Genomic DNA, 12,107 nt, shown 5'->3' on the forward strand with positions numbered 1-12,107 from the left:
CCACGGAGCCCGGCTTGCGCGCCGCGGCTGCTGTTCCTGCTGCTGTCGGAGCTGGTGCGGGAGCGCGCAGCAGGTGACGGGGCGGGGCGGGGCGGGGGCGCACTCCCAGCCATCCCCCGCCCGAGCGCGGGTGGCGGTGGAGGAAGGCGACGGAGGGAGCCGCTGAGGCTGCGGAGGCCGCCTCCGGGTTTGGGGGGATAGCGAGTTTGGCGAGCTGCCCCAGAATCTGCGGGGGCGCCGAGCCCTCTTCCCACTGTGGCCCCGGATCTGGGTGAGCGGCCAGCGGGTGGGGACCGTGGGAGACTGGCGGGGCGCGGGGCGCGGGCGGTGACCCCCCGCCTGGACCCCGCTGACGTCACGCTTCCCGGGCATCCCCGTGGATGCCTCGGGAGGCCGCCGCTCGCGCTCGGCTCCGGGGCCGGGTGCTCCAGGTCAGCCCTAGGCGAGCCCCCGCCCACGGGGATCTGGGGGCGGCCGGCACGTCCCCGGGCTCTGGCTCGGCCAAGCTCGGGGCGCCGCGGGGGGTCTCCCCGGGACCCCTCGGCCAGGCTCTCTCGGGTTGTCCGGGCAGCCCCGGGGGGGGGGAATGGAGGGAGAACCGGAGGGGCAGCCTAGGGTGGAATTTCCGTTCTTTCGCAGTTTCAGTTTTGTGCGCGGAGCTGGCGGGGCCTGAGCTCCTCCCGATTCCCCGGGGCGCCCCAAGGCCACCGCCCCCCGCGGCCGGGCCGGCGCCCCGGGCGTGTTTGCAGTCCGCGAGGGGTCCCCGCCCTGGCTGTGATACGTACTAATCAGCCCTTGTTATAAGAGCTTCACTTAAACGGAGCCATTTCCGCTTTTCAGAAAACATCCTCGGTTTACAATCTACCGATTTACGGTAAGTCCCAGGGAGGACACTAGGGGACAGCACTGGGACGTGGAGTCGGAGTTCCTAAAACTCTCCTATGCCTTAGATACAGTCTCAGGATGTTTTCAATACATAAAATGAAATATATAGGATTACAAAGGAACCCAATTATTCAATAAAGCTATTAAACATTTTTAACTAGAAATAAAAATTTGTGATATGTAATATATGTGCTTCTAAGTTACATTAAATAATGCAGAGCAACAGAGCTAACAGCTCCCAGAATTTGGAAGTAGTGAGGAAAGGAAACATGTTTCCAGGTGTCTGCAACAACTGTCACATGATTTGAAAACACCTTTGGCTTGCATGGGACCAAAGCACAGGTTCTGCTAACCCCGTTGCATATTGTTGCCCTGAGTCATCATGAGAGGAAAGGCTAAATGTCAGCTAGAAGTCTGTGGAAATAAGGTTATTTTTTTCTTCAAATTGAGGCTTCAAAACTCAAGTTTTCAGGTTTCACACAGTCCCGGGAGATCTGTGGACCCCCGGGTAAGAACCTCTTACAGCCCCTTCCTGGTGCGATATAGGGTGGTTCCAGTTGTGCATGGCAGGGATAGTCATGGGTATGTGCCTACAGGTCCTGTAGCCTTGTTGGGAGAAGGGTCAGGGCTGGCCCAGGGGGATGAGACCCCAAGCCAGGGAGGTGGGAAGAAGTGGAGGGATGAACCCAGGTGTGTGCCAAACTGTAGGGGAGATGTGGCACATGGAGGAGACAAAGCCAGAGGTTCCCAACAGGCCCCTCCCGATGTTCCTGGACGCTGACCTTCCTTTCAGGAGGTGAGAAATGGGGAAGTGGCTTTCAGGGGACAGATTTGTGAGTGCCGCAGCAGGGAGCTGAGCCTCATAGCACACTATAACAATTCAGTCCTATCTCCATGGTTACATAGGAAAACTGAGGCTCAGAGAGATTAACTGGCTATGCAGCGTTGCACAAACTTCCATTGGCTGGTTAGCATTTGGACCCCAGAAGGCTGGCTCTGGAGTCCATGCTGCCTCAGGCAAGGCCCAAGGCAGGAAGTCCTGACCAGGTGAGAGAGGCAAGAAGGCAGAATTAATCAGTGGCCCTTGGGACCGAGATACCTAGAGACAGAATAATTAAGATAGATAATTACAAAGCTGGTTACTAAGGCAAAACTGGAGTTAGGGGCTGGGAGGTGGGAGCAGGATGAAGGAGTTGCTCTTGGGCATCTGCCTGAGCACCTGGCTGGGTGTGCTGCTGGCACTGAGATGGGAGCAGTGCGAAGGGCAGGCTAGGTGAGGGACCTCAGAGGCTAGTGTGGGGCACTGAGAGACATGCTCCTGTGGGACTGTAAGGGCTGACTCCTGAGACTTTTTCTGGTCTCCTTCTACCCTTCCCTCCCTCCCTCCTCAGGTGCTTCTGCAGGCCCTTCTCACTCTGCTTCCCCAGTCCTCCCCTCCATGGAAGGCTCACCCAAGCCAGGGATTCAGGGTCCCCTCCATGCCAGCCACAGCCATGTCCTTTCTCTGGCCCAGACCTTGCCCCTGAATTCCAGCCCTTAGGATCTGTACCAGCGTGGCCTTTCCCGTGGACTGATTTGACAAATGCTTTGAACAACGCCCCTTCCCACTAGGCACTATTCTAAGCACTTTGCAGTATTAACTTAGCACACCCTCACGACAGTCCTATTATCCCCCCACTTTCTGAAGGAGAAACTGAGGCATGGAGAGGCGATCTAGCCCCCTTTCTCTCCTTCCCAGACTCATCTCTTAAATTTGCAGTCTGCCTTGACCTTGGTTTTCCTGAATATACTAGTCTTTCTCCAGGCATTCATACTTTGCTAGTTCTTTTTGCCAAGAGCGGTAGTTTTCAAACTTTAGAATCACCTGAAAATCACCCAGAAGGTGTGTGAACTACAGAAAGCTGGGCCCCACCCCCGGTTTCTAATTCAGTAGGGCTGGGGCCTAGGAATGTGCATTTCTAACAAGTTCCCAGGCGGCACTGATGCATGGCCCAGGGATAACACCTAAAGACTCCCTAGCCTAGAATGTTCTTCCCTGCTCACCTACCCCACTGCCTGGAAGCTCACAGCTGGTAAGGTTTCCTCTGGGTCTCAGCCTGCAAGACTTGACCCAGCACCCTCCTGTCCCCAGGGTGTTACCAGCACCTGGTTCCTCCTGCACCCTGCTCTCATCAGCTCCCACTAGTCTTACTGAACCCAGTTGTTTAATTGTTCAGTTGTCCCCCTTCCTGCTAGACCTGATCTCCCTTGGGACCATGTCTGTCTCAGGTCATCTCTGTCCCCACCCGCACCCCCCCACACACACACACCTGGCCCAATGCCTGGCTTGTGCCAGGTGCTCAACAGATGTTTGTCAAATGAGTACTAACGCAAGGGGAGAGGCCAGGGCTGGCAGAGCTGCGCAGGCGAGCATGTCCGCCGGGAGGAGAGGGCCGTCCACGTGGCAGCACACAAGCATCACCTGGGAGCTTTCAACACCAGCCAGTGCCCAGTTCCCCCCACCCCATGTCAATGGCAGATTATCAGAGCTGCTGGGCGGCGCTGGGGCAGAAGTGGGGGCAGCCCGGCCCCGGCTTCCCTTCTCTCTGAATGAGAACAGTCAGGGCCTACCTTACAGGAAATGCCAGTGAAAACACCATGAATCAATACTTATAAAACTCAAGCAGCACACCTGGCACTAGGCCCAAGACGCACCTTGTTGGTTTGCACCTGCGCGCCGGTGAAATTTCTAGTGGCTCCTCTGGCCAGGCCCCTGCGTCCCTCTTCCCTTCCAGCGTGCCTCTCATTGCCATTCCATACCCTCTCCCAGCAGACACGAAGATGTACAGGATATTTATGCCTGGAGATTCACGCTTCCCTTTTCCATTTCTCCCTGCAGAGAGTCCCTGGGGGCTGCCTGTGGTGGCCGATGGCCCGGCTTCCTTAGCAAAGGACGTGATGGCGGAACTGGCCAGTCTGAAGCTGGAAAAGAAGCCATGGCCTGGAGGTAAGGCCCCACCCACCTGCTGGAGGGGCAGGATGGTAGGGGCCAGGAGCCCCCAGCCTGCAGGAGAGCACATCAGTCGGGAGTCTTGGGGACTGTCTCAGGAAGGGAGGACTCTGCCAGGGTAGGGGACACAGAGGCCAGAGCCTCATGAGGGTTCCGGGGGGGGGGGGGGCGGTGCTGGGACCTGGTCTCCAGAGGGCTGGCTCCTCACTCAGGCAGCCTCCGCTACCCAGCTCTTTCCTTCCCAGGCCACCCCTCCCCTCGAACGGGACTGGGAGACTGGGAAGATGATGTCTGGGGGACCCTTCCTCCATGCCTGTACTGTGCCTCATGTTCATATCTGCTCCAGCGCTATGGAGATCCCCACTTACAGTGGAGGAAAGCAGGGCCTAGAACTGTGACAAAATTTCCTCAGGGCCACTCGGCTAGAGTGGCAGAGCCACGTGGATTGTGGAGAAGTGCGGCAGAGGCAAAAATAGTTTCCTTGTGGGGGCAGGGAAGGGGCCAGGCACCTCCCTCCCCACCAGTCAGAGGAAGATAAAGACTGCTGAAGGGGCCCTGGCCAGTTTGGCTCAGTGGTTAGAGTGTCAGCCTGCGGACTGAGGGGTCCTGGGTTTGATTCCAGCCAAGGCCATGTACCTCAGTTGCAGGCTTGATTCCTGGTCCTGGTGCTGGTCTGGATGTGTGCGGGAGGCAACTAATTGATGTGTCTCTCTCATATCCATGTTTCTCTCTCTCTCTCTCTCTCCCCCCCTTCCACTCTCTCTGAAAAGCAATGGAAAGAAAAAAAAAGACTGCTTAAGGGATACAGAACTGCCCATTGAGGGGCTGGCCACATAGCCCAGTGATCAGGAAGGGACGGTGGGAGGCTGATGACACAGACAGGCCCTGAGGCAGCAATATGCATGTGCCCACTTCCTTAGGCCGCGTCACAGCAGGAGCAAATTCCCCTAAACAGCTGCCATGTGGCCCTCACTTCCTCCTGCTATGGCCCCACAGTGCCTGCCACTGACCCCAGCCTGGCAGGGGTGGCACCTGGCACCTCCAAAGCCAGTGAGGTAGCCTGATTATTGCTCCCTCAGTTTACTTTGCCCCACTCTGGGCTGGAGCCCAAAGCATGATGGTCCCTCCTGGGTCCGGTGAGCAAATAGGAATCTAGTCACAGCTCAGACCATCTTCCTGGGGCAAAAGAGGGGGGGGGGGGGGGGCATGTAGGCAGTGTGGCCCCATAGAGAGCAGGCTGGGGCCCCCGGACCATCTGGCAGGTAGAGCAGACAGTGGTGGGATATTCAGGGAGGAGGGATGGCAGGCTCCTCACTGGGTATGCGCAAGGCTGTACCTGGAAGTCAGCTGCGATAGTGAGCTTGTCCTCAAAACAGGTCCCTTCCTCCTGGGATGGGCATCCAATGCCAGGGAGTGAGCCATGGGTGAAGCAGTCCAGAGTGGAGCAGAAGTCAAGGCCAGGAACCAGAGCTCCATGGTGGGGAGGGCTAGGTGAGCGGCTACATCCACACCATTCTAGACACCACCTGGACAAGCCTGAGAAGTCAACATTAACCCCTTCCTTCATCCCTGCTGTGGCACTGAGTCACACACCACTTCATTTTCCCCTGTGTTATTACAGCAGTCTCCAAACACCCTCTTGCCTCAGGACCTTTGCACTGACTTTCCCTCTACTGGAAGCCTCTCCCAGATTTTTACATGGCTGGCTCCATCAAGTCTTGACTCAAAAGTTTCCTTTTTGGGAAGACCATGCTATCTAAAATTTTAACCCCCGCCTTAACATCTCATATCTCCTGCTTTATTTTTTTTCCTTTGGCACTTACTGTCATCCAGCCTGTCATGCATTTTATTCATTTATCATTCATGTAAGCTTGCTGAGAGCAGGCACCGGGGCTGTTCTGCCAATGCCAGCATCTCCAGGGCCTTGGAGAGGGCCAGATAAATAGTTGGTGACCAGAAAGTCCTTTCCGAGTGGGACAGTGGGAAGGTCCCCACTGGGCTGCCAGGGTGGGCAGAGTTCAGCCCGAAGTGTACTCACTAAAGGGTGGGTGTGGGCCAGGGGCCACTTCAAGAGTCTGTGTGCGCCATCTGGCCCTGCTTTTTACTACAGTGAGCTTGGCAAGTGACTTGGCTTCTCTGTGGCTCAGTTTCCCCATCTGTCATAGATCGGTACAGTGTACCTGCCTGATAAAGTTATTATGAGGGTGAATTGAGCCAAAATTTTGTAAAGTACCTGGGACAGAGCCTAGCACCTAAGTGTTTCAAAAATTTTTAAATGATACGTTGATAGAGTTTTCCTCATTTTAACCAAAAATAATTGGCCATTAAAGCAGTTAGCATCAGTAAGTGCTGTAGTCCCCCCTTATCCACAGGGAATACACTCCAAGATCCCCAGTGGATGCCTGAAACCACTGAGTACTGAACCTGTATATATTATGTTTTTCCTATACATGCTACCTATCATAAAGCTTAATTTATAAACGAGGTGATTTCACAGACAGAAGATTCAATCTCACCATAGCTCTTAGCAACCTCAGCATACAATTTTTCTCTCCTTAAGTTGAGAACTGTCACCTTTTCTCTTAAAGGAAGCACTTTCCGGGTTCTCTTGGGCATGTCCAAATTGCCAGCATCACTACTCTTGAGTTTTGGGGCCATTATGAAGTAAAGTAAGGGTCACTTAAACACAAGCACTGTGATACCCCGAAGGCCAGTCTGAAAACTGAGAGGGCTGCTGTGTGGCTAACAGGCGGGGAGTTTACACACTGTGGATACACTAGACCCGCATCCTGGGCAGGATAGAGTAGGAGGGCTTGAGATTTCATTTCAGCATACTGCTTGGAATGGTGTGCAATTTAAAACCTATAAATTGTTATTTCTGGAATTTTCCATTTAATACTTTTGGACCGTGGTTAACCGCAGGTAAATGGAACGGTAGAAAGTGAAACTGGATAGGTGGGAACTGCTGTAGGAACATGACCTAGTGAGCAGATTGTGTACCTGCCCTAACAGATCAACCAGGCAGCATGTGGCTCCCTTTCCAGCCGAGCCTGGCCTTGGGATTACTTGCTTTTTGTCGCCTTCTCACACCTGGGGAAGAGCATGTAAGCACCTTTGTGACCTCTTTGCTCCCGTGATGGAACGCCAGGGTCCCTGCACCCCACACTCCCGTCCCTCAGGCCTTGGTCTTGGTGGCGGCTGAGACTAGCTGCAGCTCTTAGAGGACATCCCTCCTTCCAGGCTGCACCCTCTTCTCACTGTCTCAGGGAAGGAGCCATGACCTTCAGGGCTTACTGGTTTAAGCCGGCCACCAAACTCACAGGCTGGCCCAGGCTTTAGTCTAACACCAGATGTATTCATTTCCTGTAGCTGCTGTAGCAGATAACCACATCTTGGTGGCTTAAGACAAAACACATTTATTCTCTTACAGTTCTGGAGGTCAGAGTTCAAAATGGGCTTCGCCGGGCTGAAATCAAGGTGTCAGCAGGGCAGCTCCCTGCAGAGACTGGAAAGAAGAACCCATTTCCTTGCCTTTTCCAGCTTCTAGAGCTGAGTTCCTTGGTGCCTGGGCTTCCGGCGTCTTTCTGTGCTCCATCTTCATGTCACTTTGTTCTCACACAGTCAGGGAGTCTCCCTCTGCCTCCTTTTAATTTCTTTCTTTTTTTTTAGAGAGAGAGAGAAAGAGAAACATCGATTTGTTGCTCCATTTATTTATACATTCATTGGTTGATTCTCGTATGTGCCCTGACTGGGAATGGAGCCCCAGCCTTCGTGTATTGGGATAATGCTCTAACCAACTGAGCTACTCAGCTAGGGCTCTCTCTGTCTCCCTTTTATAAGGACACATGTAGGGCCTGCCTAGACAATTCAGGGTCATGTCCCCATCTCAGGATCCTTTATTTAATCACATCTGCAAAGTCCCTATTACCACAGAAGGTAATATGCACAGGTTCCAGGGATAGCTGAGGAGCCATTGTTCAGCCCACTACACTATACTCCCTGTGGAGAGGGAGGCAGACAGGACACCCAGCCTTATGGGAGGCCCAGCAGCTACCCAGGGACACAGGTGTCTTGCCGTCCCCCACACCCAGGGCAGGTGGAGCTGCTGCAGACCAGAACCAAGAAGCTGCAGCCTCTGTTCCCCCAAGGCCCATGTATCCATTCTCAGCTTCCAGCCCAGAAGCTCCCCAACTGATCTTGACTCTGGTTTGCAAAGAAACCTGAGAGAGATTCCAGTCATTTCCCAGGAGGCCTGCGCCAGCCCAGGCCAAATGTCAGCCTTTCACTCAAACACTCAACATTGACCTCTCGCTCCATAAGGAAGTTTCTCCAGCCATGAGAAGAGAGCACCATTTCCTCAGTTTAAAAGGCAACAGGCTGTGGAAGAGTATTAGGCTCCCCTCTTCCTAGTGCATGCCTTCAGGGACTATACTAGGCCTCTCTCCTGGGCCTCAGTTACCTCATTTGCAAAATGGAGCCAAATCACACCAACTTCTTAGGTTCATCCCCAGGATCAGCTGAGACAGTGAATGAAAAGCAGCTAGACCAGTGCAGGGCACACAGCGGTAACTGCAAAAATGGCAGCTGTAATTATTATCACTGCCATTCATGCTCTTTTCATCCAGTTCAACAAATGCAGGAAGTAAGTGCCTACTGTGTGCCAAGCATGATGTTCCCCCAAGGCCTATGAAAACAGCGGTGACAGTCAGATGCATTGCCCACACTCATGGAGCCCATAGTCACTCACAGGGCGCACAGAGACCCCTCTGAGGGATGTCAGGGTGGAATCAGGAGGGCTTCCTGGAGGAGAGAGGAGATGCTAGCCCAGAGAAGAGAGAGAGGGGCGTGCCTGGGGCAGAAGGAACCTCAGGTGGGGAGGGCCTGGGCAGAGACTAGCATAAACGGGAGCTGGGAGCTGTGTGACGGTTTGACTCCTTTCACTTTAGAGTATTCAAGCATTGAATACCTACTGTGTGCAGAAAGCTGCTCTAGGAGTTGAGGAATCAAGAGATCAATGCTTACAGGAATCCCTGCCCTTGGGAGACAAACTATTAGCAAGATAAACAAGTAAAGTGCAAAGATTCTCTAGGAGGTGGAGATGCTCAGGAGAACAGTAACTCAGAGACCAGAGTGGGGGTGGTAAATATTTCCATGGGTGAGCTAGGAAGGCCTTACTGAGAAGGTGGCATTTGAGCAAAAACAGTTTAAAAAGTTAGTTAAGAGCCAACCATGGCTATGTCTGAGAAAGGTGGGCTGAGTTTTTAAAGTACAGCATTTGTTTTAATAGCTTGAGTTGTTGTTATTGGTGGGGTGCTCTCTGCATCCCCACCTGTTGCTGATGAAAGTGGGCTTTTCGGGGTGCCACATGAATAAGAATTTCCTGAGGCCCCCACAGGAGTATGAGGTATTGTGGAAAGTTTTATTTCTGTGGAATTAAAGCCCTGAGTTTCCAAGGTCCCATTTCCCTCTGCTCCGCCATGGAAAAAGTCCCATTTTGTCTTTAGCAGAGCTAGAATCAAAGCCACTGCCCAGAGTTTCTGCTCCATTTTAGGGTCCATTTCAGCCCAGCATCTGGCTAGCTTAGCTTATGTTCCCAACTGCAGTCCATTGCATGTGGGGACCACATGGCTGTAGGCCATGTGGCTTCTATGACCACATGACTGTGGAGGTACACAGCAAATGGGGGTCACTGAGCAAGTAAGAAACAGGAGCTCAAGTGGCAAGACAGAGAATTCTTTGTCTCAAGGATTTTACCCTTCCAACATTTCATGCACTTGCAGTGGCTCCACCCCCAAGCCAGTTATCTTTGTTACCAGGTTAGACTCACAGACAAGCACCTTCCCTGTATCACCCCAACTGTGCATGCATCCATTTCTCCCTTTGTTGGGCCCCTTCCCCAAGTGATTGGCAGGGAATGGACCAGTGGTTCCCTGGAGAGTGTAAAGTTTAGCTTCCTGGTGAAACTGCCCAGATGACCATGCTTATAATATCTGGCCTCCCTTTGCTCCTTTCCAATTATTAAAATGAGCTAGCTAGTTACAACGGTAACATCACGACTGGCTGCTAAATTGATTTCATCTCCAGGCCAAGTTGAATGGATGAGTTGGTGCTTCTGGACACATGGTAGAGAACCTGAGGCAGCATTTGGACTTAAAGAGACCAACTAGCAATGTCTGCTATGGAAGCAGGAGGGGTGGGAATTGGAGTCCAGGTGCGACTAGCTCTGCAGCCCTGGTTCAAGCCAAGAATGAAGGCCAACCTTTATTGGCTTCTCTGGGGAATGAATAATTCCACATAAATAAAGCTTCTAAACAAACAACTTTTTAAAAATCAGAATCTTTTTAATTGTGATTGGAAACCAGGTGATCACAGTTGCTGGAGACAGGTGTAAAGTGTGAGTGAGTGGGCCCTGAGAGAGGAGCTGAGAAACTGCTTTGGAGTGAAGTCACAAGCAGCGCGTAAACTTTGGCCTCAGTGCTTGACTGGTTATTTAAATGGTTCAGATGCCCTATTTTTGTAACCAAAATTGCCAGGTCTTTCTATTGCTCAAGACAGCAAATACGCTGGGTAGGTTTTTACCCTGACACCTGGTGCAGCCTGACATCGCATGTGAGCCTGAGACAGTCCGTGTTTTCACAGGGTCGCACTCCCTCCGCTACCACTACCTGGCCCTGTCAGAGCCAGGCCCCGGCCTCCCCCACTTTCTGGCTGTGGGCTACGTGGACGACCACCCCTTCATACGGTACGACAGTCGTGTGGGCAGGGCCGAGCCCCAGGCCCCGTGGATCACGCCCCTGGACGCCCAGTACTGGGAGACAGAGACCCAGAAGCAGAGGGCCTGGGCAGAGGTGCAGCAGGTGGAGATGTGGACGGTGATGGGCTACTACAACCAGAGTGGCGGTGCGTCAGGCGGGCTCCCCGCCCCCGTCCTTCCCTCCCTCGGGACAGGGTGCTCGGTGCAGCCTGTCAGAGGGCCCATGCGCACTCCTGAGGCATAGCCCTTCCCAGTCTCCTCCCACGGCCAAGCCGGGGCCACAGGGGCCTTCAGAACCAGTTCTGGCTTCAGCAGCTGGCCTGCGGGCCAGGGTAGGAAGCATCCACAGGAGCTAGAGGCCCACAACGTCTCCCCCCAGCTAACTGGGGTCCCAGAGCTCAGCAGCCTGGAGAGGCCTGCCCCCTGCCTCACTCCTCACCCTCCCCAAACACTTCCAATCATACCTGCCCCTGGGTGCCATCCGTGCCAGGAAGGGGAGGGAGGCCGGATGAACTTTTGACTAGGCAGACAGCGCAGGGCAGAGACAGAGCCTGGACGGGGACCCCTGGTCTGCCCAATGTTGGCAAAGGACAGGAGCATTTCTCAGCCTGGCCTCCCCACCTCAGCAACGGAGAGCTCACAAGCACTGCTGGGGCTTGGAGCACAGCTCTTCACACTGCACCTCCCACTCCATGCCCAGACTCCCAAATGACTAGAAGCCTCAGGTCCCCAAAGGCCCAGAAGGACAAGATATAAAGACTGGGAAGGGCTACGCCTAAGCCCAGGGCACCCAGGAGAGACATGGCCCACCCTCAGTAAAGGTGTTGCCAGCTACTGAAACTGGGTTACCACTGAGAGCATCTTACACCCATAAATAAACGAATTTTTCCTTCTCACTGCATAGAAAATATTAATGTCTCATTATGAACTCGAGTGCTCTTCCCACATGAAAGGCCCCACAGTCTTCTCAGCCCTGGCTGCTCATAAAAATACCTGGGGAGCATCTTTTAAAATGCCAACGCCCTGCCCCACACTCTGCGGCCCCTGTGGGTGGTGGGCTTCTCAGCCCCACCGCCCCCACTCACGCCGCCTTCTCGCCCACACGCACAGGCCGGCACAGCGCTCAGCGCATGTTCGGCTGTAACATGCAGGAGGATGGCCGCTCCAGCAGCTTCTGGCAGTTCGGCTTTGATGGGCAGGATCACCTGTCGCTGGACCTGGAGACCCTGAGCTGGGTGTCAGCTGAGCCCATGGCCGTGCGGACCAAGCGCTGGTGGGAGTCGGAGCGCTGCTACGCTGAGTACGACAAGGCCTACCTGGAAGGCCTCTGCCTCGCCTCCCTGCGCAGGTACCTGGAGCTCGGAGGCCCGAGCCTCACCCGGAGAGGTAAGGCCCAGCCTGAGGCAACGCAGAGGGTGGCCCCACGCCCTTCTCAAGAGTTGTCCCATTTGACAATGAAGCCTGGGGAGTTGGGGGGAG

General features: G+C 54.1%; 1 protein-coding gene and 1 long non-coding RNA gene across 8 annotated transcripts in view; one reads left to right on the plus strand and one right to left on the minus strand.

The window, feature by feature from the left end:
* The window catches only part of LOC107528441 (class I histocompatibility antigen, Gogo-C*0203 alpha chain-like), a 15,874-nt gene continuing 3,767 nt past the window's right edge, over positions 1–12,107 (plus strand). For 5 of the 6 annotated variants that reach the window (XM_087816230.1, XM_087816228.1, XM_087816229.1 and 2 more), the window contains exons 1-4: positions 1–73; positions 3,764–3,871; positions 10,514–10,774; positions 11,739–12,014. In XM_087816230.1, coding sequence (XP_087672356.1) covers positions 3,823–3,871; positions 10,514–10,774; positions 11,739–12,014 — 586 coding nt within the window. In that variant the 5' untranslated portion in view covers positions 1–73; positions 3,764–3,822. The remainder of the gene's footprint in view (positions 74–3,763; positions 3,872–10,513; positions 10,775–11,738; positions 12,015–12,107) is intronic. The other variant, XM_087816227.1, reaches the window with a different exon arrangement.
* The window catches only part of LOC148093171 (uncharacterized), a 21,955-nt gene continuing 17,122 nt past the window's right edge, over positions 7,275–12,107 (minus strand). For both annotated transcript variants that reach the window (XR_015714383.1, XR_015714382.1), the window contains one exon: positions 7,275–7,531. This is a non-coding gene — a long non-coding RNA (uncharacterized LOC148093171). The remainder of the gene's footprint in view (positions 7,532–12,107) is intronic.

This window comes from Miniopterus natalensis, chromosome 4, assembly GCF_054644295.1.
Source record: "Miniopterus natalensis isolate mMinNat1 chromosome 4, mMinNat1.hap1, whole genome shotgun sequence".
NCBI classification, from domain to species: Eukaryota; Metazoa; Chordata; class Mammalia; order Chiroptera; family Miniopteridae; genus Miniopterus; species Miniopterus natalensis.